The sequence below is a fragment of the Podarcis liolepis genome (assembly GCF_965112155.1).
Source record: "Podarcis liolepis genome assembly, chromosome: 14".
NCBI classification, from domain to species: Eukaryota; Metazoa; Chordata; class Lepidosauria; order Squamata; family Lacertidae; genus Podarcis; species Podarcis liolepis.
Genome location: NC_139569.1, coordinates 27,373,214 through 27,397,554, shown reverse-complemented (window position 1 = coordinate 27,397,554; position 24,341 = coordinate 27,373,214). Strand labels below are relative to the sequence as shown.

Genomic DNA, 24,341 nt, shown 5'->3' with positions numbered 1-24,341 from the left:
GACCAGGTCTGTGACATATCCCAAGAGATGGCAAGGAGGTAGCAGCAATCACTGGGCATGATTTAGATAAAGTCAGTGCCAAGCAGGTGGGGTCATGACCCACTGAAAGGCAATTGAAAGCCTGTGTGGTGTTGGTTATAGTGTCAGACTAGGACCTGAGAGATCAGGGTTCAAATCCCCACTTGGCCATTATGTAGTTCAGTGAGTAACCTTGGGCCAGTCATTCAGCCTAACCTATCTCACAGGGTTGTGGCAGGGACTAGAACCTGAGGAGACCAGGGTTCGAATCTCCACTTGGCCATGAAGATCACCCTCTTCATGCTGAGAGATGACACAGGAAAAGTCAATTTTTAAAGAAGGAACCTCTTTTTAAAAATATTTTTATACCAACTAAAGAAAGAACCTCTCAAAGCTTTAACAGTTATCTCACCTCAAGACTAAAGAACAAACTCGCTTTCTCTTCTGCCAAACATGAGGCCAAACTCACCAGGGAAGAACATTTGGGGGGGACAATCACAGCACTCAAAAGCAAGACTAGCTGCCTGCTGACTTAAGTCCATCTTGAAGGAACACGACCCTGAAAATCTCCCAAAGAAATGGATTCTCCAGCCTCCCTGAGTTGTTGTCAACTGACCAGATGCCCACCAACTCCACCCTATGTCCAAATCTTTGACTCTTCATGCCTGCCACCCAAGCCTATTGCCCCTTCTGCTACCTGTGATCTACACAGACTCGCCACCCTCCCTATCAGGGGGCAGACAAATGTGGTGCCCGCGAGGGGCGATGGGAGCAGGAGGACAAGACAGGCAGAGGGCACCCACTTGGCTGGCCCACAGTCCAGCAAGCTGGGAAAAGGGAAACCCAAACGGTCGAGGGGAGGAGCGACTATGCAGAAGAGGCTGCACTGTTTGGGGGTTTTCAGAGAAAAGTAGAGCAAGAAGTGACATGTTGGAATATTCAGGACAGATAAATGGAAATCCTCCTTCACCCAGCGCATAGCTTGGAACTTGGGGGGCTTTAAAAGAGGGTTAGACAAGTCCATGGAGAAAGGCAATCATTGGCTACTAGGTGCGATGGCTGTGCTCTGCCTTCAGAGTCAGAGAAAGCAATGCTTCTGAACAGCAATTGCTGGAAGCCAGAGGAGGGGAGGGTGCTCTTGGGCTCGAATCCTGCTTACAGGTCTCCCAGAAGAGGCATCTGGTTGGCCACAATGAGAACAGGATGCTGGTCTAGATGGGCCATTGGCCTGATCCAGCAGGCTCTCCATATCTTCCTATTTCTGCCCAGTCAGCTCTTTAGACAACCCCACTGCCTTACCACCATTTTTTATTTGTATGCTGCCTTTCCACAGTTAAAAAACAATGCTCAAGGCGGCTTACAGCATAACAAGATTTACCTAATTACAAAAGTCCTAAACAGTAAATAAACCACATCAAAAAAAATACACAACCAATGGGAAACAATTTCCACATAAATCAAAATCTTAGATGTTATTGTTATTTTATTAGATTTTTTCCAGTACAGCGGTACCTCAGGTTAAGTACTTAATTCGTTCTGGAGGTCCGTATTTAACCTGTTCTTAACCTGAAGCACCACTTTAGCTAATGAGGCCGCCTGCTGCCGCTGCAGCACGATTTCTGTTCTCATCCTGAAGCAAAGTTCTTAACCTGAAGCACTATTTCTGGGTTAGCGGAGTGTGTAACCTGAAGCGTATGTAACCTGAAGCGTATGTAACCTGAGGTACCACTGTAGTAGGTTGTTGTTGTTTTATTTGCACCCCACCCATCTGCGTTGCCCCAGCCACACTCTGAGTGGCTGTTGTTGTTGTAACCTGCCCTGGGGACCTTAGGGTGAAGAGAAGATGATGATGATTTCCATTTGGGTGTTGAACAGTGTTCATCCATTTAGTGCAAGGGTTTCTACTTGGGCAGCAGGACTTTCCCCTCCCCCCCTCTCACTCGCCAACATTCTCCCCCACCCTTCCCAAATCTGCTCCAGAGGGTTGTGGGGGGCTCCTGAAACGGATTTAGGGGGCACACAGGAGAATCGAGCCCCCCAGGGGGTGAGCAGAGGGGTCACCAAGCAGCCCTGCTGACATTTGGCTTGGCAGAGCAGGCCAGCCAGCCAAGAGGATAAATAAGTTGAATTCCTCCCTTCCCCTTTGGGAAAAAAACAACACACACAGCCACCTATCTGCTTCTGCAGACCACCCTCCAGTTTCCCAAGGAGTCTTTAAGGGCAGAGGTGGGCAGGGGAAAGGGATGGGGATGAGGCCATCCGCCCAAGTGCCTCCAGCATTTGTTGAAAGCAGAATATTTGTCTCTCTAAGCAGATGAAAATAAGGTCCTTGAGCCTCCAAGCGGTTCTCACTCGGGGAGACAATTAGGGGCACTTCCAGCTGTCTAGCACTCGCTCAAGTGCGCTCTTCAACCAGGCTCTCAATGGCGTGTTGAAAGCTATTTGCGGCAGCAAAGCGTTATTAGCCAGGATGGAGAGCGCCGCTGATGAGAATTAAATTCAGGGAGGAGTGTGGGCGCGCGTGGGCGCAAACGGTTATTACGGATTTGCCAATCGCACGAGGCAAACGAGGCCGATTCAGGAGATAAAAATAAGGACGCCCAGCCAGGAGATTCAACAGATATTTGGGGCGGCAGCGAGGTGGGTGGGTGGGGGGGTTGTAATGTGAATCCAGGCGTCCCTGCCATTAACTAAAGGAGCCGAGCTAAATGGGAGGGGGCTCCCCCAACTCGGGGGGGGGGTCTCAAGCACTTGGCAGATTCCTAGTATTATCTCTTAAGGAGATCACTAGCTGGAGATGATGCAATGTTCTTGGAACCTCAAAGCAGAGAGGGCTGGGGGGGGGTGTCACCAGCAGGTCCCACCAGGCTGAAAAGGCTTGGTTTGGACAAACGGGCCAAACCCTACACCAAAGGATAAATGGACATAACTCTGACATCAGGAATCGCAAGACAGAGAAACCAGGAGGAAAACACTTCAGTCTCCCAGGACATTCTATACAAGATCTCAAAGTAGCTGTCATGTTACAAAATAATTTCAGAAATAGACTGGAAAGAGAAGCTGCTGAATTGCAACTTATTACCAAACTTAAAACCATGGAGAGACCTGGTCTGAATAGAGACATTGGATTCTTATCTCATTATACATGATAAAGCTACAGGTTTACCACATCTACCAGCCAATCACCCATTCCCACCACCCTTCTGAGTAATACCCCTCCCCACCCTCTCACTATATATAAAGGTCTGGTGACTTCTGTTTCAGAGTATCTGAAGAAGTGTGCATGCACGTGAAAGCTCATACCAAGAACAAACACTAAGGTGCTACTGGACAATTTTAATTTTTTTATATATATAGTTCTACTGCGTCAGAGCAACACAGCTACCTACCTGGCTTCCCTCTGCTCACCCAATTAGGCAGATACCATCTTTTGGCATTATTTTACCTATTTTAAAGCAAGAAGCTTAAACAGCCATTTTAACAGCTACAACGCAGTGCAGAGTTAAAACTATGGAACTCACTCCCACAAGGAAGCTGGGATGGCCACCCATCTAGACAGCTTTAAAGGGTTACCAAAGAGCATTGATGGCTGCTAGCTATTACGGCTATGCTGCCTGCAGCTGGAAGCAGCAATGCTGCTGAGTGCAGTTGCTGGAAACTGCAAGAGAGAGGAGAGGACTTTAGTGCTCATTAGTTTGCCAGAGGCAGGAGTTCTTGCACCACACAAAGGACCACTCACAGGCAGCTTAAACCTGCTGTGAAATTTTGCCTTAAGAGCATCCTTCAATCTGTCTGGATGTCTCCTAAGTGGCGACGAGTTGTACTTGATGCATTTTTAGGCCTTTTGGAGAAAGGCTCAGCGGCAGCACCTGCTCTGCGGGCAGAAGGTCCCCGGTTCAAACCCCAGCAGCATCTCCAGGTAGGGTTGGGAGAGAGTCTCTGCCGAAACCCCCGAGAGTTTCCACTGCTACCAGTCAGTGCAGACAATGCTGAGCTAGATGGACCAATGTTCTGACTCAGTGTCAGCTTCCCGTGTTCCCAACTTCTCCTAGTTATCCACTGCTCATCAAAGCCTCTAGACAGCCGCTCCCGCTGCAATTTCCCCAAAGGAAATCTCCTCCGTTTTTTATATACTCAAAGACAAACATCCACCAAGGAACCCTGCGCCTTGCTCTGCCATGCTAGTCTGGAGGGCACAAAACAGCATGAATCATTCAAGCATCTACCCGATGGTGTGCAGATAAAGCTAATGCAGGTCACCTGAGAAGTCTGTTAACTCAGAACCTCCTTGCTCAGCATCCATACCACTATTAGTGGCTGGGATTTACTTGCAGGAGTATCTTGGCCAGAGGAGGAGCAACAGGGGTCTTTTCATTCAGGCCTTCTATTTAACACCTCCTGGCTGGGTTTCTTCAGAGAGAGTGTGTGTGTGTGTGTGTGTGTGTGTGTGTGTGTGTGTACACACGCACACAAACACATATGGCAGCTTGTGTTAACAGCTGTTCTCATCCAGCGGCTAAATAATTTTTAAAAAAGATTGAACCCTTCTCTCTTCCCACTCAGGATTCACAAGTAGTAAAAGCCAATCAATGACTAATCCTTAAACAGAGGCCATTCAAAGGCAGCCTGCACAAAACCCACCAATGTTTTCTCATTTGATAAAATTTATACACTGCTTGGCTGCTGTTGTTTTTTTAAAAAGCTCAAAGTAAGAGAAATTAACAACAATTTAAGGCATTTGAAAAGTTAGCATAGCAATGGACTAAAAACAGGTAAGACTTGCATCCAATTTCTAAACATCTGGGTAGGCTCAGCTGAACAAAACTGTTTATAGCAGGTGCTGAAAAGAGGACAGTAATGCACCTGCCTGATGTCAATAGGCAGGGAGTTCCAAAGTGTAGGTGCTGCCACACTAAAATATCAAGTTCTTTCTCTCCCTGCTGTCTGAACAGTTCCACACTGGATGGATTGTGATGAAACACTACAAATCCTCCAATGCCGGCTGTGCGATGATAGCCTTACATTTTTATGTATATAGGAAGATTACCCTAGAATTCCTTGACTGTTCCCCCAGGATATCATCCCCAAATTCATGACTTGCCAGATGGAATCCTTTGGGGATGAGCAAGTACTTGTATTACCAACAGACTAAAACACATACCCTGAATCACCATGACACTAGGAGCAGCTGAAACAAAGGAGATAGCAATGTTGGGGCTCACTCCCACTAGGACTTCAATGGGATGTCTGAAAGCTTTCCATTTCTTATATGAATTGGGGATTAGTGAGGGGCTTTCCCCAGGCAAAGAGGAGCCCACAGGTGGTTTCCAAACCACCCTCACCCTTTCAAAGCCATGGAAACACAGAGGAAGCAGAATTAAAATTATTCCCCAGAGGCCACTTGAAACAAGTAACTGCTTTTGAAAGAGTCATGCCACAGACTTCAAGGGGTATTTTTTTAGTCAAACAGTGTATAAATTTCATGAAATAAACAAATCCTGCTCCAACTAAAAGAGGGCAATCTCACAAGATTAAGAGTGAAAAGAGAAAAGTATTTCTCTGTTGTCTAAAGACAAATAAGATTGCCAGCAAGCGTGTTTCCTTGGGGACAGTCATCCCCACACAGGGAGGGCCACCACCAAAAAGGCCCATACTCATGAACCTCCCATGGAGAAGCAGGTGCACATGAATTCTAACACAACTTAGAATTAAACGGTTCTGACATGCTCAGCAACTACACAGAATATCTAACATTCAAGAGAAAAATACTTTTTTAACAAAGACTGGGTAAGGCTTTGTTCCCAGCCATCTCTAGACTTCTCAAGACATCCCTTTCCATCCTGTCTTTCCCCTGCCCCACCACACCCATTGCAGGGACCTCACCCAACTATGAACGTTGTTCCATGGGGCCCCAGATCAGGCCAGGTGAGCACAAAATGGACAGCCCCGCACTTCTCTCTGCCAGTCACCAGGCAGACATTTGCCTTCAGATCAAACCCTACAAAAGCCATAGTTGCCCCAAACAAGTCCTATTAGACCAGGTTTCTTCATCCTGGCCACTTTGCCCTCCAGATGTTCTGGATGAAAACTGGGAGTTGCCGTCCAAAACAGCTGGAGGTCCCCAGGTTGGCAAAAGCAGAATCAACGTGAGTGGATGGGCGCGAAGGCAAGGTGAGAGGAGAGCCAACTCCCTGCTACCAGCTGAGCCCAGGAAATCCTCTTCCCAACCTGCTGGAAGAGGCAAGGCGAGAAGGCAGATTAAAGGATCGGTTTTCCCTCCCCTCGCAATCAAGGCAGCTCATTTCATTTCGTTCAATAATCCTTAAAATGCCATCTCCAACCAAAAACATCACACAGACACATCGACTACAAAGCTGCCCGCCCACCCCCTCGCGCAGATATAAATCTGACATAATTACCAGCCAGGGAACCCGGCATCAAAAGGAGCCGTCCCCCAAAGCAAGACGTAGGCTGGGAGGGGTTTGCTTGCAGAGAGTGAATTATCCCCCCCCCCCAAAAGAAGAAAAACAACAACCACCCAGCCAAATTGTCAAGTCTGAAGAGTCCCTCTCTGGCACTTTCTTCAGCTCCACAGGCCTTTCAAAGCTCGAAATCTGCAGCCGCTAATTTACGACTCTCTTAGAGGGGCGAAGATATAAAGCAGCAAATGGAAATAGGCCTTTAAATCAGGTTTGAGAGCAGAGTTCTGGAGGGCAGCAGCCACACAATAAGCGGGGGGGGGGGGGGAAGAGACTCTCTCTCTCCACTGGGCCAGAAAGCTTTGTCAGGAAAAATACCAAAGTGTCTCTCAGTACCCCGGTTCAGTTGCCTGGGACAGCCAACCGAGGTATCAAGAGACTTTTGGGTATTTTCCCCAACAGCTTCTAAACTCTCCTTATTTCTTTATTGCACTGATTAGTTGCTCTTTTGGCCGTAAGTGACTTATAGAAAGTGAGGCACACGCCGAAGCCCAGTTTAAAAAGCAGAAGAATACAAAAACCTAAAAAGCGCAAGATCTCTTATGCCTTGGTCAAAAAGCCCACCTGGAGTCCTGTGTCCAGTTCTGGGCATCCCAGCTTTACGAAAAATGTTGGTAAGTTAGGACATGTGCAGAGGAGGGTTTGTTTAGCAGAGCTACAATAGCCATTCTCAAATATCTGGAGGGAAGATGGTGCAAGCTTGTTTTCTGCTGCTCCGGAGGGTAAGACCAGAACCAATGGATTCGAATGACAAGAAAGGAGATTCTGGCTAATCGTTAGGAAGAATTTTCTGAGGGCAAGAGCAGAGGAATTGACTCCACTGGACTGGTGTGGACTCCTGTTGTTGGAGGTTTTTAAACAGAGCTTGGATGGCCATCTGGCAGGGATTCCTTAGCTGTGATTCCATCAGAGCCTAAGAAGAGCCACTGGATCAGGCCAGCATCCTCTCCCCACAGTGGCCAACAAGATGGCTGAGGTTAAATCAGCAAGCAGGTTTCATGCACAATCTCCCCTCCTATGGGTTCCAGAAACTGGTGTTCAGAAGCATTGTCTGCCTCAAACTTTGATGGCAGAGCGTAGTCATCATGGCTGGTAGCCATCAATAGCCTTCCCCTCCAAGAACTGGTCCAATTCTGTTTTAAAACCATCCAAGTTGCCTCCTGAGACTGTTTAACCATGCGGTGCATGAAGAATCAGGGAGCTGGACTAAATGACCCCTGGGGTCCCTTCCAACGCTACAGTCCTATGGTTCTATTGTCCGCTGTTAAGCTCCAGCTCTTCCCCTCCAAGGCATCACAACTAATCAGGCCTGATCTCAATAACTTCATTCCTTGAAGTTTTGCTATCATGCGCCCAGGCCCTAGGCTCCTTAAGGTTTTAAGCTTATCAAGGAAGCAAATCGCATTCCCAAACAGCTCAGCTTGTTCTGCCCTTGCGGGGGAGAAGGGGGGGGCGGGGAGCCATTAGAGTAAGACAGAAGTTGCCTCTTTGCCAGACAAACAGGTGGGGCTGCAATAGTCATTAGATGCTATCGCCTGGAAGAGGAGTTTAACTCTTTGCAAGCCAGTCACTCTCGGGAAATGGTGGCAGTTCAGTCGAATATGACTATGGGGTCTGAACTTTTGTCACAGACAGCTTTTCTGGTCCTGTGGCTACCAAGAAAAGGGGAAGGGGATCTGGCAGAGCTGTAGGGGGTTGGGAAAGGATTCCAAATTCCTAGTGGTCCAAGTTTTTTGGAGAGAGATCTTTTACAGCACCCTTTGCCAACCCCGTACCCTCCAGTTGTTTTGGCCAACAACTCCATGCTGGTTGGGGCTAATAAGAATGGTTGTCCTAAAACATCTGGACAGCACCAAATTGGAGAAGGTTGTCTTACAAGCACTGACCAAATTACTTGTTTGCTGCTGCTCCAGAGGGTAGGACCTGAAGCAATGGATTCAAATGGCAAGAAAGGAGATTTCAAGTCAACATTAGGAGCAACTTTCTGAAAGCAAAAGCTGTTCAACAGTGGAACGGACTCCCTCAGAAGGAGTCATTTGAGGTTTTCCACAGGGGTTGGGTGATCATCTGTTAGGGAATCTTGCATTGCAGGGGGTGAGACTAGATGACCCGCAGAGTCCCTTCCAATTCTAGGATTCCATGACCACTTTCACAGTCTCATCTACCTTCTATCCATCCCTATGTATGTACCACAGTCTACTCCCTTTTGGCTCTGCCCCTTCTTTTAAGAAGCAGGCATTTGGTGAGATTATGTAGCAAAAAAGTCCGCCCTTGAACACATACAAAGCACATTTCTATCAACACTCATTTATTTAGAGGAATACTAATACACTGCCCTTCACATTATCATCATAGGGCTGTGTACACATATGAAACAAGGACGAACCTATTAACTCTACCAAATTAAACTTGCAACAGAAAATCAACTTCCATAACCCAATCTTTCTGAGGACACCATCCAAACACACACACACCCCTGGACAATGTTCTAAGAGATAATTACAACTTTCAGTAAGACCTGGGTGCTTGACAACTTCATTAAGCATCAACTTCATTAAAACAACAAAAGTGACTTTAAACACAAAATGCTCCAGGTTTCTGCTAATTACTTTGCTGCTTTTTTAAAAAAACTGTGCTATCCTGGAATAAAATTTAAGCAACACGCAGTGAGGTTTCCAAAAAAAGAGATGAGTAAGTAGGTCATTGAACTCTTTTGTTTGGTTTCTACCCATCCGGGTACAGGCTACAGCTTTTATTTATTTTAAATGAATTTTTAAAAAAGAAATAAATCAAAACTACAGTAGCTATAAAAGCCAGTTGTGTTAAACAGGCCAATGCTTCCAACTTTTGACCACAGCCCAGTCGCTGTCAGTCAGCTGATGGACTTGATGTGCTCTCCAACCCCACAGATCTCCTTATGCCAGGATCCCATGTGAACGGCACCCCACTGCCGTGGTGCATTCCAAGGTGCCAGCAGACAAACTACCTCTGCGATCCTGGGATCTCCACAGCAGTGAGGTCACCAATGCATTGCAACACATCATGCGACAGAAACGGGCATTGCAAAAGAGGAAAGTGCAACTTGGTTGGAGAAGGGGCAGGATGTGGAGGTGCTGAGAGATGGGGGTGGAGGGAGTAAGACTGCTCTGGTGCAACACAGCAACCGCAAAAACACAAGTATTTGCTCAAAACCACAGTTGCGAAAGGGTCAGAGTTCCACAACTCCAAAGCCCAACGAAAACAAAGGAATTTGAAACGCCAAATAAACGCCACGGTCGTGCACACCTCTTCACCTCCACAAGTCATTCTGAATCGAGTCCAAGGGGGCAACATTTGCACTGCCCTGATTTTCGCACAAATCTCCCTGGCAACAGCTTAATGCTCTCTATCCCCCAAGCCTTGTTCCTGAAGTAGCCGAAGAGAGGGAGGGGAGAGGCAACAGACCACTGAACAGGGACATAGTAAGCAAAGACACCCACCTGCTTGTGCATTTCAATGTTCAAGCCGTAAGACATTTCATAGTACTGAAAAAGAAAAAAAAATGGGGAGGGGGGGGGGAGAGAGATCTTCATTAATCATGCAATAAATGTTTGGAAGCATCCTGAATATGGTAGCCAGTATCTCAAAGCAAAGCAGGAGGAGAAAAGAAAGGTTTCCTCTCGCTTTGCAGGAGCCCAAGAAACGGCTGCAGCCGCAGAGTGTCCGCCCTGCTTGACATATCTTTAACAAGATGACAATGCTTTGACACGCCTGCCTCTTCTCCGAAAGCCGCTTAGGAGAGCTCTAGTCGTGAACTGCGTGCTCTCTGTCTCCTGGATGCAAGACAACCCACACAGGCTCTGGGGAGACATCTTGAGCTATTTCTGCGCTGTGTTCAACATCACAGCTCAAGGGTGTAACACACCACACATGCAGAAAGGCGCTTATTTGATAAGCAGCACCTGTCATTAAGGGATTTCAAAAAGCGGGATTGAGAAAACCCGCTACCTTTGACCAGGAAGGCCTACGTCCAAAAGGGCTCTGCCGGGATCCAAGTGTCCTACATTGATGAACACGGTGTTTTTAATTGTTAATTAAAGGTTGTGCTGCACAGCAGCTGGGGATGGGGCAACACACCAGGAATTCCCTGCATTGCTTTAGACATGCCCTCTCACCCACACCCTGACACACAGACAATTTGACATAACACCACTCAACTCCTCAGATTGTTGTGAGGTTTCCAATTTATTGAGTCAATAGCATTTATACACCTTTTCCTCCAAAGAACTCAAGGTTCTCCCTCTCAACAACAAGCCTGCGAGGTAGGCTAGCCCAAGAGGCCCATGACTGGCTTCAGAGCTGAGCGAGGAGTTGAACCCAGTCTCCCAGGTCCTATTCCAACACTCTAACCACTACACCACAGTAGCTCTCAAGCCCTTTCAATACTCCAGGGACTGGCTGCATGCATGCTAAGCCGGGGACATGTATATCTGCATGTTATACGCACAAAGGAGGTAGGACCAATTGCACTCTGTGCTATGTGCAACTGAGAAGAGCACAGCCAATCCCGACTTCTCCAGATGTGTTAGTCCACAGCACAGCCAGTGGAGAAGGGTGATGGGAGTTGCTGTCCACATGGCACACCTCCCCAGGAGCAAAATCCAGTGAACATTGTGGGTCTTATTTCTGAGTAGAACCACCCATGAGCTGCATTTGTTACAGGGTGGCCACAATCTATCATTTGATGTGCGCCAGCCACAGGAGGAAAGGGGGACATTTTGGAGGCCACAGACACACCAGAAGTGGTCAACCTGTTTCAGGACTGTACCACTTTCCTCGGGTGGGTGTGGGTGTCTCACAGGCCTCAACCTCCTCCAAATATGAAACCAGCAAGTTAAAGAGAAACAGAAACTAGACCCCTTTGCCCTGGTGTTCTACATACAAGAAAGTCTGCTGCTCTTTTAAAATGTGCAGCCTAGACCACCTCAGTGAGAACCCAGCTGAGAAAATGAGATGCCCTTGATCCAAGTCCCCTGCAGCCTTGCATTACAATCCCAGGGGTTTTTTTTGGGGGGGGGGAGGCAGAAGGAGGGCAAAACCTCATTTGGGCATCTGGTGTGCTCATGAGGCTCCCAATGAGGTCAGACCCAACCATGCCTGGAAGGAGTAACATGGCGAATAGTTAGACTCAACTCAACTATTCTGCCATATAGCCAGCAAGAGCCAATCCATCACATTTACCACAAAAAGGACCCTTTAAATGCCTTTGAGCTGCGCACGGCCGATCAGTTTCTGACAGCCATTCCCCAATACTCGGTTCTGCCAGGGCTATTAACCTCTGGCATTCCCGGAGCTGCCACAACCACAGGGATTATTAGCAACTGCAAGGACCACTTCCCGGGAAAGGCTTTCCTGTAGCAAAAGCAACAACTGACCACACACCGCAGCGATTAGGCATTTACACAGCTACGGGGACTCAAATCCCACTGGGGAGGCTGCACTGGCTACAGCTGGGCTGAGTTAACTGTTGGGCCAGGAGGGACTCGCGAGGAGCTGAATCAAGGCATTTCCTGGGGTTGCGGGGGTTTTCTGGGGAGTTTCCTGCGGCAAAGAAGCGAAAGCCCAGGTTGGGCACCCACCACACCACCAAGGGCTTATAAACACTGCGGTTGTTCACGTATGTCTGCAGGGAGCCAACAGCTATTATTTTTCAGATATGGAAAAACCTGTCATATTAGCGGCATATTCCATAGAAGAGCAGAAAGCGCTCAGAACTGCCTAAGAAAATCCTAAGGACATGGGCCATTTAGCCAGGTGTGTTAAAGTGCTTCCCTGAAAGCACAAGGGCACACAAAGGGGGATAGGTAGAAAAGGGTTTGTGGAGCAGAATGGGACGGGAACCTCATATGAGACCCCGTGAGTTCCGAAAGAAGCCGTCCACCCAATGTTTTGGGTTACAACTCCAAGTGACCCAGCCTGGGTCAGAGAAGTCCGGTTTTCCCCAGGCAAACAGTCGCCATCAAAGAGTCTCTCTTACCATCACGTAGTGGCGCTGCATCTCTGTCTTTTCATTCGCAAGCTTGTCGTATTCTACTTTAAGACTAGAAAAGAAAAAGAGAGAGGGTACCCATCACAACTCAGAAGTCCCAGAAACACTCAAGTTGCTAACAAGACAGCCAGGGTGGGGTGAAGGGAGAGTCAAGGAAAGGGTACCTGAAAGTCACACCTTTTCACCCAGAAACCCTTCCTTCCCCATTAACTCTGCAGACATGCAAACTATGAAAAAGGATGCACTCTGCATATGCTCCAAGAGACTCGATCCTTCACAGAGCCGATTCAAAACAGAGTCACGAGGCTACAGGTGAGTGAAGCACAGCTCTTGTGAGGCAAGAGACTTACTAGATTTATTTTTTTAATGAACAAAGTGTCACTGGAAATTCAGCAGAGCCTGAATTATATACACTGCCAATGAGTGGCATTTGTTCGTTTATTTACTGGAGATTGTGATAAAGTACTTTAAATCGGAGGTACCCTCAGTGAAAAGGCAGCCTTTTTCTGACAGATGAGTTGCAAAAAAAAATCTGAAGAAATAGGCTTGGTTTTTTATGCCTTACCCTCGGAGCTTCAATTACAGAACCTGAAAAGGGACCTGTCTTGAACCTCTTAATGATGTCAGCAAATTAAAAGCCAGAGAGCTGATATTGAGGTGGAAAGGTAGGGGGGAATTAGCATGAAAATTTGGGATCTTCTTAGCAAATCCTCCCAAAAATGCCTAGAAGCTGTGCAGATTAAAACTCTCAGCTCTGAAATAACATGCCCAATTTACTTTTGGTGTTAAACACACAGCCTCTGACTGTGTGCCAGCAGGCTTTCTATGGAAGCCTGCTTGGGACTGCCTCTTATCTGAGAGTAAATCCCCCTAAAATAAATGGGACTGACTCCCAAGAAAACCTAGATGGGATTGGGCTGCAAGTAAGGAACCTTAAGAGTGCTTGATGGTACCACTTGGGGTGTTCCTTGCAATCAAAACAGCTTAGCAAGCATTGGGGAAGAGGAACACATCTGAAGGCAAGGGGGTTGTTTTCTTCAGCTAAACAGCTACTAACTAGCAAAGACAACGCGCAGGAAATAAATGGATGTTCCTAGCAGACAGGGCTGCAAAACTCCTTTCTGGAAACTCCCCCAAATGTTCTTAAAGAAAGTGAAAGGGGGGAGGTGAGCCCCAAGTTGACAGAGAGTGGAGAACAATAAGCAGCCTGGATGTCAGCCAGCTCTGTGGTTTCTAAGACACTCCAGACCGCCTGCTCTTTTAACCCTTCAGCATCTGTTAGGATTAATAAGCCTTTCACCTTTGCAAGGTGGGAGGAAGGAGCCAGAGAAAGGTTACCTGTGGTACTGAGCCTGCAGGAACTGGAACTCGTCCTTAATCCTGTCGCAGGATTCGGCAACGGTGAATTTGAAGCCTGGCTGGCCAGGCTGGTGGGGTGCCTGGAATGGGGAGAAGACAGCCCCCCCCACCAGGTTTATCAGTAATTCCTCTGGGGCAGCAAGCCCATCATCAACACACACACACCCCAGCTGTGGGCACCCAAAATGCCTCCCACAGGACTGGGGGAGAAGTGCAAGTTACACGCTAATCTCCCCCAAATCCTTGCCCCCCAAAAAGCCTACATAAAAAGAGGTTGATGAAAATCTAGTCTTATGACACCTGGCTCCCCCGATTAAAAGGGGGTGCTGCACAATTAACCAAAAATATAAACAAGCCCCCCCCCCCACATTTTTAAAGCAGCAAGTTCTCTGTGACACCACTAGCAGGGGGCTCGGTGCTTCCGTTCCTTCTCCACCCCCAGCCCCACATATATCCGCGGGCTTGCTGGAGGGAAAAGTGAAGAGGGAGGGGGGAGTGCCTGGAGGGGGGAAAGAGCACCACGACAAACCCCACCCCCCAAAAAGGGCGAGTTCCCAAGCGGGCCCCAAGGGGCGCTGCTCCGTTTACACGCGGCTCAAGCCCCCAGGGCCGCGATCCGGATCAAAGGCCACGGGAAGGCAGAGCAGGGCGCCTCCCTCCCCCCCTCGACTCCGCCACCTACTCACCGGGTGCCTCCCTTGGGGATACATGGCCGGCCCCGCGATCGGAGCGACGGTCCCTCCGGAGCCTGGACAAAGGAGGCGAGCGCGGGCGCTTCAGCAGCCGCCGCCGCCACGGCCGGGAACCTGACGCGCCTCCCCCTTGTCCTCCGAGCGCAGCAGCAGCAGCAGCAGCAGCGACGACGACGGCCGGGCTTCCCCCGGGTGGGCAGCGGCGATGGCGGGCGAGGGGGAGCCGCCGCCCCTTCCGGGCATCCTACCCCCCTCCCCGGGCTCGGAAAGGCTCCCCCACCGCCGCTCGAGGAAGAAGGCAAGATACGATCGCCTCCCTTTAACAACGGCACCCCTCCGTTTGTATTACACCCAAGCGCGTTCACACGCACAATCCGCAGCTACTCCGAAGCCGGCGGACGGCTGGGCTTTCCTTTTTGTTAGCAGATCCACCAGAAAAAGCTCCCTCGGGCAGAGCAGGAGACGAGACAAACGCCGCGGAGTGTTGGAAGGGGAGGGGGGCGATACTTCCTTGCAAATCCGCCCGGCTGCTCTTTCCCTGGCCGCCGGGGCTGCAACGATTTCCTCCTCGCTCGCTCGCTCGCAGGGAGACAAGAAAACCACACGAAGAAGAAAAACAAAGCCCGGATTGTTGTTGTTTTTCGGTGGTGGTGGTGGGGACTCTCTCTCCTTCGCAGTAACTCCACCGAGATCCTATCCCCGCGCGCGCGGAGCCGAGTCAGGCGGGCTCCGTCCCTTGTTCTCCTTCCCACGGTCCTCCCCGTCGCAAGAAAGCGCAGCCGGATCCAGACGGGGTCGCCGCGGTCATGGAGGCGAAGAGAGCGGGAGGGGGGAAGAGGGGGGAGGGGAGGTCGCTTCTTCAAAGGAGGCAAATCCTCAAAGGCTTGTAGCGGCGGCCCCCACCCCGAACAAGCCGCGAGCAAACGTCGTTCGGCAACCCCCCCCTCCCCACTTCTCCAATCCGGCCTTGCAATGCCACCCACAGAAGGCGAGGCTCCTGCTGCTGCCGCCGCCGCCGCTGCAACACGAGAACTCCGCGTCGCGCTCCAAATAGGGGGAGGACCGAGAAAGGCGAAGCAGCAGCAGCAGCAAACGCCGAGCAGAGAAGAAAGGAAGAAATGAATTGAAGGGCTGAGCGAGCTCTGCGCCAATCACAGCGCGGGGATCCCACGTGGGGGCCACAGCCACTCGCCGCGTGATTGGTCGGCGCCCGGGTCGAGTGCGGGAGGGGCCGGGGAGAGGAGGGGGGTTGGAGGGAGGGAACCTCTCGGTGCCACCTGGCGTCCGAACCGGGGAAAGGGAGGCGAAGCGGAGCAGCGGACCCTCCCCCGATCTACCCCCACCCCCAACGCCGGGCCGCTTCCTTCCTTCCTTCCTCGCTGCAGCCCCCCTCCCCAGCAAGTCTGCCCCCTCCCTTTTCCTTTTTTTCCCACGGTTCCTGCCCAGGCGTGGGGGGGGGGGCTTCTCCTTCTCTGCCCGGGGATCATTTGGTTGCGGTTTGGGCTGATGATATAATCCGACGTGAAATGCCACCGCGCCCGGTGGGGGGGGGGAGGCCGCTTCTGATGATGAGTTAGGAAGTTGTGTATGTTTGTCTGTACACTTCCGGGGGCTGGCGGGGAAGGTGAGGAGGGAATAGCAACAAGAGAAGCGCCCCGCCCCGCCCATCCAGGTTTTGGAGTGGGGGGCACAACGTGTTAGGCGGAGGAGAGACCATCGAATGCGAGAGCCAAGGTGGAATAATAATAATAATAATAATAATAATAATAATAATAATAATAATTATTATTATTAATGTATACCCCGTCCATCTGGCTGGGTTTCCCCAGCCACTCTGGGCGGCTTCCAACAAAACACTAAAATACAATAACCTATTAAACATTAAAAGCTTCCCTAAACAGGGCTGCCTTCAGATGTCAGATGGCATAGTGATCTAAGGGTATCGGACTACGAACCGGGAGAGACCAGGATTCGTATCCCCTCCACTGGGCTATGGAGCTCACTGGGCGACCCTTGGGCCAGTCATGGGCTCTCTCAGCCTAAGCTACCTCACAGGGTTGTTGTGAGAATTGAATGAGCCTGAGGCAAAGAAAGTCATACGCCACCTTGGAGGGGTATACAAAGTAATAACACAAGAACTGCTGCTGCTGCCGCCGCCGCCGTCCTCATCCGTTCCTTAAGACTTTGTAGCGCTGCCAGATCTTGTTGCTGTTTTAGTAACAATGCTTTTAGGACAGGAGTCCAGTTCTTCCTCCCGCCCCAGCAGTACAGACAACATAATTGTCTTCCCACGTGTTGGGTGCAGATAAGTATTGCAGCGGGATGGTCAGTTCTCACCGAATTGCCTTGGCAGCCTGGGTGTTGTTTTTAATTTATCAGATTTTCCTAAGAAGGGGACAATCCGGATTATAGTGGGGGAGGAGGGGAATAGATACCAGCTCATCCCACAATAGCCACCTGTCTGGTAACACCCTTTGATCTCTGAATCAGCAAACATAACCTTCTGAATGGCCAAGGGCCTGTAGGCCCGTTTCCCTCCCGAATCTAAAAAGGCCGTTGGAACTCCCTGCGGGTGCATCTAAACACCGACTGCACTTCAGAAGCTTCTTCAAACCGGCTTAGCCTTGAATCCCTCCTGGTTGGGATGGAAAAGTGTTTTGATGCAGCTGGCCAAGGATGTTTTATCACCTTTAACTTGGGAAGGATTTGAAGGTTTTCGCTTTCCTCTGCTTGATTTTTCTATCCTGTTTTATTATTGTTAACTGTCTTGCACGGGCAGGCGGCCTAGAAATATTTCAACTCAACATTTTCAGCAGAGTAACTCCACCCCTGAGCGATCTTGTTTGGTTGCCTGCAGTCAAGTGACCACTTTTCTAGGGAAATTGAAGGCTTTTCAAATAAAATAAAAATTGAAGAAGAAAGAAGACTGGAAGGTGACCTCATGATACAATTTTACAGAATCATAACATTGTAGAGTTGGAAGGGGATCCCCAAGGGTAATCCAGACGAAATCCCTGCAATATACAGATACAATTTTTGTAGACTGTAATTCAAAGCGTTTGGACAGAACGGAAACTGAGGCTGGGTGGCCGGGCCCTCCACGAGGCCGAGGGGCGAGCAAGGTCTTGCACCCACTCGCTGTCTCCCAGGCCCGAGGCGACCCTTCCATCGAGGCGAGGGGGGTGCCCCTCCCCCACGAGGCAAGCGCGGTCTGGACAACAATCGCGGTGCTTGTTTCCGCAGCCCGTGTGAACGCGAGAGCGCTTTTCCCTCCTAATCTCATTAGATCTGCAAAGCAGCCCCAATTAGAAGCTATAAAACAAACAAAATCGCTTTTGTCATTTTAATGTTTTCACTTCGGAAGATTTAGGGCCGATAAAACGGTTGGCAGGGCTGCAAAGGGAGAGGGGGAGCAGTCAGGCGGTGGGAGAATTCCTGGGGGGCGCTGGGCCCGCCCCTCCCCCTGCCTTTGATGTGCCCACCAGCAGGACGGGGGGGAGGGGGGTGCCTTGTGCTTTATGCAAACACGACCCCCCCCCCCCCACTGCGCTACCTGTTATTCGCTCCCTTTTCTTCTGAAAGTCTGAGAGGCTTTGATGGAGGCCCCCCCTCAATTGGGGGGGGGGAGGAAAGTAATTTCATTAAAGTCACACACTCGGCTGCACCGATTTGCAACAAAGCTCCGCTCAGGCAGGCCCCGGAAGGGCCAGAAAGAAGCGTCAGCCTGTTGCTTGCGCCGGGCCGCCCCCTTTCCGGATCCGGCGCAGCAGCTGCGCGTGATCCCCAAAAAGCGGGGGAGCCGATAGCGGCGGTAGCTACACCGAACCCCTAGTTGTTTCAGAAAAACCCCCTCTTGGCACGATCGTCCCGCGTCATCCCTAGCCGGGGCTCACAACGCTCTTTACGTGCCCCGGGATACCAATGAGACGGGGGACTGAAACGTGGACCTTTCAGGGGATTCTAAGCCACTTTTCCTCCGCGGTAGCAAGTATGAGCCAAATGACAGGTTGCGCGCGCAAAACTTAATTGCTGGAGTTGTGCTCCTAGATATGTCTTGATACAATGACGATGATTCAAAGGCAGCACTGACTTAAGCCTCCCAAACCACGAACCTGCTTTGCAGAGCTTTCTTACACAGCGCCTAACACAAGAGTGCCTCTGGCGGTGCGCAGAGTGCCTTTCCCAAAGCCAGGGAGCCAGGGTCTCTTGGGGGCTGAGCCCAGCTCTTCCTGGACCCCGAGGGTTGCCAACGCAAGGCGCAGAGCACAGTCCAGCGGGCCTCCGGGAAGCGGGGCCGGGGGCCGTTCCCACGCCGCGGAGTTCAGCTGGAGCTCCGACAGCGAGACAAAGGGGAGCATTTGCATGCTAACGAAGCGGTTGCGGGGCCTCCGTTGGCCCTGGCTCTTGCCGGAGCATTTGCAAATTGCTGCTGCTTTTGTCGAGCATTTGCAAATGGCAATTGCTGCTGGTGCTGAAGGGGGCCCGCCTTGCCTTTGCCGTCCCCTCCTTAAGCCCAGGCCCGGCCCAGACGGCTCCCAGCTGCGGAGGAACAGAGGCAGTAATTAATTGAAGGAGAAACCCAGGCCAAGCTCCCGCCCGCCCCTCCCGGGCAGCGCCCATTAAGCACAAAATGGCTCCCCTCGCCTGACGTCACGAGGAAGGAGAGAGAGAGTGGCGCGAGCCCCGCCCCTCCTCGTCTTCCTTGTCCCACGTGGGGCGCGGCCGTGTAAAGAAACGGGGCGGGGAAAGCAAACCACACGCGCGGGAGGGAGACGGGGAAGCGGCGCCCGGCCAATGGGAGGAGAGAGAGCCCTCCGCCGGCTCCTCATTGGCCTGGGCGCCTCGCCGCTGCCACTCCAAGCCGGGAGACCTGTCCGTCAAAGGCACGTGGGGCGGCCGGAGCCCGAGCGCTGACAAATAGGTTGCCTTCCCGAGACTGGCGCTCGCGGATCCTGCTTGGAAAGGGCCGCTTAATTAGCTCTGAATGGCTTCTCCTTCCAGCTCAAACAATCTGTCACTACCATGTGGTAAAAAGGGAGCCGTGCATTTAAAAAAAAGAGAGAGAGAGAGAGAATGAGAAAAGAAAAAGGGGAGGAGGAGGGGCTAAATATCAATTTGATTTTATGCATCAAAGGGAGAAGCTTCTATTTAAATAATAATAATAATGAAGGGGCCGTTTCTCTCGTTTGCCGCGAGGAAGTGAAATGTGCGTGTGCATTTAAAGGAATTTGAGGAAAGGGGGAATTAATAGGCCACGTTCCCCCTCCCCTTTGCTAAATTGACCCCCCCTTTTTAAAACGGGGACTCAAATCAGAATTGCAGGAAGGGGGGGGTGTCTCTGCTTGCTTTGAAGTTGGACATGGGGGGGGAGGGAAAATGAGAGTATGGAGGGACTCCCCCCCCCCGCAGGCGTTCTCTCCCTCCCCGGGCAAAACAAAAAAAACAAAAGCCTCCGAAGCCCCCCTCCCCCCTGCAGCTCATTAGTCGCCCGCGTCTTCAGGGCCCCCCACCCCCACCCGACTCGGGGACGTTGCCTTCTCCTCCGCGCCTCTAATTGGATCCGTTCCTGTTGCAGCCGAGTGGGCGCTCCAGGGTCGCAGGCCGCCTCCCCTCCCCCACCCCGCCTAAGCAGCCGGGCAGCCGCCTCGCGATTGGAGGCCTGCTGGAGCGCCGGGGAGCCGGCCCCACGTGGGACACAAGGCAGGGGAGGCTGGCACCACACCGCGCAACAACCGCCCTCCACCCCGAGCGCGGTGGCGGCCAGGGAACTCCGGAATGGAATCCAGGAGGGAGACGAGGAGCTGGATCAAGTGGGGACAAGTCCCTGAAGCTGGCCTGGTTTTCTGCATGGTTATCGTTGTGATTAATTTATTGATTAGGGCGATTTTCCCAGGAGATCATTTTAAAAGCTTTCAAGCACAAAAACAGTAAATACATTTAAAAGAGGACAGTGTGGTGGAGTGGGTAGAGACTCAGGGCCATGAAGCTCAGTGGGTGACCTTGGGGACCAATCACGGCCTTCCTCAGCCTGTCCTACCTCACCCGGTTGCCGTGAATATAATACAGAGGATGCTGTATGTCATGAGCTCCTTGGAGGAAAGATGGGAGGTGAAATGTAGCAAATAAATAAAATAAACCCTAACAAGAAGACAGGGACACGGGTGGCGCTGTGGGTTAAACCACAGAGCCTAAGACTTGCCGATCAGAAGGTCGGCGGTTTGAATCCCTGTGACGGTGTGAGCTCCCACTGCTCGGTCCCTGCTCCTGCCAACCTAGCAGCTCCAGGGGTTCGCCAGAAGCAGCTTAGTCATACTGGCCACATGACCCGTAAGCTGTACGCCGGCTCCCTTGGCCAATAAAGCGAGATGAGCGCCGCAACCCCAGAGTCGGTCACAACTGGACCTAATGGTCAGGGGTCCCTTTACCTTTAACAAGAAGACAATGGTGGTAAAGACTCATATATCCAGGTGGGAAAGCCTGCCACAACAAAAATGTATTCAATGTTAAAAATAAATAAAAATGCCATTTGTATCTAGTGATGGCCAGAGAGAGAGAGAGAAAGAGAAACCACATCCTAAAATGGGAAAGACCAAAGAGTTATCGGGAGCAGCTCCAAGAGTTAAAAACTGTGGTTGAATAAAGGTGTTAGTCCTCAAGGTTCTACAAGCTCCTTGTTGGTTTCTCTGCAAAAGGCTAACAGGGCTACTGCCCACTTCATCTCCTTTCGCCCCCATCCCCTGAAGACACAGTGCCCTCAAGATGTTGCTGGACTGCAACGCTCTTCAGCACTCCAGTGTTGGGGGACTATGGGAGCTGGGGGCTTAGCTTCAGGTTCTCCATCTCTGAGCTGCAGAAATATGGGGAAAGGAAGAAATATGGTTTCTGAGAACAGAACATAAGAAAAGCCTGCTGGACAAGCCAATGGTGGGAAACCAGCAAGCAAGATCTGAGCGCAAGAGCACTCTGCCCTCCTGTGGTTTCCAGAACCATTTACTGCCTCAGACTATGGAGGCAGAGGATAGCCATGATGGTTGGGAGCCATCGGTAGCCCTCTCCTCCATTAATTTGTCTGATCCTCTATTAAAGCCATCTAGGTTAGTGGCCATCTCTGCCTCCCGTGGGAGCAACTTCCACAGTTTAAATATGGGGTGTGTGGAAAAGTACTTTATTCACAGCTGTACAGCACAATCCCCTGCATTGTTACTCAGAAGTAAGTCCATGTAATGCACCACACACACCCTGGAAGTGTTTACGATGAGAGAAAGGAATCATTCAGCCCAACATGAGTTAATTGCTATTTTCTGTAGCATCAGAAGGGCATCCATCCACCATTGCCCCATATTATCATTCCTGGATTCCTAAACTTTTTGGTCGCGGACTGGAAATGCAGTCAAAGGAATTCCAAAGTCAGCAGAGTGGCTGGGGCAACCCAGTCAAAGGGGTGGGGTACAAATAATAAAATTATTTTAAAAGTAATTGTTGGGGGTGAATGTAGCTCAGCGGTAGAGCTACAGTAGACCTTTGCATGCATAAGGTCTCAAGTTCAGGAAGGGTTGGGAGGGGCCCCTCCTGCAGCCCAGAGGACCTGCTGCAGAGGACAATTCTGAGCTTTGCATGCATGCATCCTGAGTGCAACTGCCAGAATCTCCGGACAGGGCTAGGAATGCCCCTTGGAGGGTGGCTGCTGGTCATTGTCAACATCACTGAGCTAAATGGATTGTTGGTCTGAAAGGGTAAGATGCAGCTACCTATATTGGGACACGGGTGGTGCTGTGGTCTAAACCACAGAGCCTAGGACTTGCCGATCAGAAGGTCAGCGGTTCGAATCCCCGCGACGGGGTGAGCTCCCATTGCTCGGTCCCTGCTCCTGCCAACCTAGCAGTTCGAAAGCACATCAAAGGGCAAGTAGTGCAAGGTACCGCTCCAGCAGGAAGGTAAACGGTGTTTCCGTGCGCTGCTCTGGTTCGCCAGAAGTGGCTTAGTCATGTTGTCCACATGACCTGGAAGCTGTACGCTGGCTCCCTTGGCCAGTAAAGCGAGATGAGCGCCGCAACCTTAGAGTCGGTCACGACTGGACCTAATGGTCAGGGGTCCCTTTACCTTTACCTATATTGTGGCATCTTACAAAGGCCTTAGCAGTTTTATTATCTGCCCACTTTCATCAGGTGCCTGATGTGTAACCCTAAACTGGCAAGCACAACATGTGGAACAGATTTCCTCGCAAGTTGGTGCACTCTACTTCCTTGGAGGTTTCTGAAGAAAGGTTGGCTGGGATTCTTTAGCTGGAATTCCTGCCCTGCAGGAGGTGGAGCAGATGAACCTCAGAGTCCCTTCCAGCCCTACAATTCTATGTGCATGCGTGCGAAATGTGAATCGCAGAGGGTTGATTTCAGAGAGAACCAAAATGCAAAAAATAAAGAAAGAAAAAGAACACACCGGTGACAATTATCTTGAAAGCAAAATAGTGACAGCGACCATTTGAGGCAGTGCAGTGGCAGTCGGTGCTATTGGCACCGAGATTGGCAAGCTAATGAATGTATGCAGTGTGGTAACACAGACACACAAGGACATTCTCAGTTCAAGCTCCAGGTCTTCCCTCTGGGGTTTCATTCATTGGTTTGTTTTTAAAATCCAAGAGGTTCTTGCAAGTGGCAGCCGCCCATGTTTACTGACTTCGCCGGCGGGAACCACTTCCTGCTATTGCAAAGCAAACTGGTCACTTGGGCTGGCCCCTGCCTTGCAAAACCTTCCTGGAGGTCCTCCTGCCTTCCTGCCCTGGGCTAATTTGCTGGCCAAATGTACTAAGCATGAGGGCCACTTTGCCAGCATTTCCTTCCGAATGCCTTTGGTGGTGGTGCGTGTTGACATCATCCCTCTGGAAGGGGCACGGCATTGCGGCTCTCAGGCATCTCTGCATGGGAAAAGCTGCAGGAACATGTCGATGGCATGGCGATGGATGGGCCTGAGCAGATCCCAGACAGCTGCTGAGGCAAGCCAAGGCACTGCCAAGATCCTTCTTGCCTGCCAGGGGGCATTGCTTATATTTCCAATGAGTGGAGGGCAGGGCCGTAGCTCAGTGGCAGAACACCTGTGATGCACTCAGAAGGCTCCAGGTTCAGTCCCTGGCATCTCCAGGTAGGAGTGTGGGAAGGTGTCTGCCAGAGTCACTCTCAGTCTGAGTGGACGATACTGAGCTAGATGGAGCAATGGTGTGATTTGGTAAAAGACAGCTTCCTGCTGAAATCAGCCCTCAGAAGCCTAAGGACTTGAACCTTGATTCATTTTTAGCAGAAGGACTTGTAGCCCAGAAGCAGAACCCATGCTTTGCAATCAAAAAGCCCCAGATTCAGTTCCCAGCATAGGGCTGGGAGACGCTCCCTGCCTGAAACCATGGAGAACGGCTGCCAATCCGTGTAGACAGTACTGGGATGGATGACCCAATGGTACAAGGCAGCGCCTGATGTTCCTACAAGTGGCACCTGAATTTGGGAAACTGCACAGCCCACCCAAAACCTGACCACAACATCTAAACTGCTATATCAGTCTCTGCCTCCTCCCAAGGCCTCCCCCCTTCCATCTCCCCAGTATGGGCTGCACTGCCTCTTCCTTCCCATCTGGGTCTGGCTATGGGGTCAGCTACTTCCCACTTATCTCCAAAGGCTGGCCGAGCAGGGTCTGAAGCCATGACAAAAGTGGAAAGCGACTTCGATGATCAGCATCCACAGTAAATGCCCCCCCCCCAGCACTGTGTGTGCGCACGCTCAG

General features: G+C 50.7%; 1 protein-coding gene across 8 annotated transcripts in view; it reads right to left on the bottom strand.

The window, feature by feature from the left end:
- Nucleotides 1-15,720, bottom strand: part of TLE3 (TLE family member 3, transcriptional corepressor) — a 49,148-nt gene extending 33,428 nt beyond the window's left edge. For 2 of the 8 annotated variants that reach the window (XM_083475059.1, XM_083475063.1), the window contains exons 1-4: nucleotides 14,571-15,720; nucleotides 13,864-13,964; nucleotides 12,514-12,577; nucleotides 9,977-10,021 (exon numbers count right to left, since the gene is read on the bottom strand). In XM_083475059.1, the coding sequence (XP_083331185.1) occupies nucleotides 9,977-10,021; nucleotides 12,514-12,577; nucleotides 13,864-13,964; nucleotides 14,571-14,594 (234 nt within the window). In that variant the 5' untranslated portion in view covers nucleotides 14,595-15,720. The remainder of the gene's footprint in view (nucleotides 1-9,976; nucleotides 10,022-12,513; nucleotides 12,578-13,863; nucleotides 13,965-14,570) is intronic. The other 6 variants (XM_083475058.1, XM_083475060.1, XM_083475062.1 and 3 more) reach the window with 3 other exon arrangements.
- Nucleotides 15,721-24,341: the final 8,621 nt, after the last annotated feature.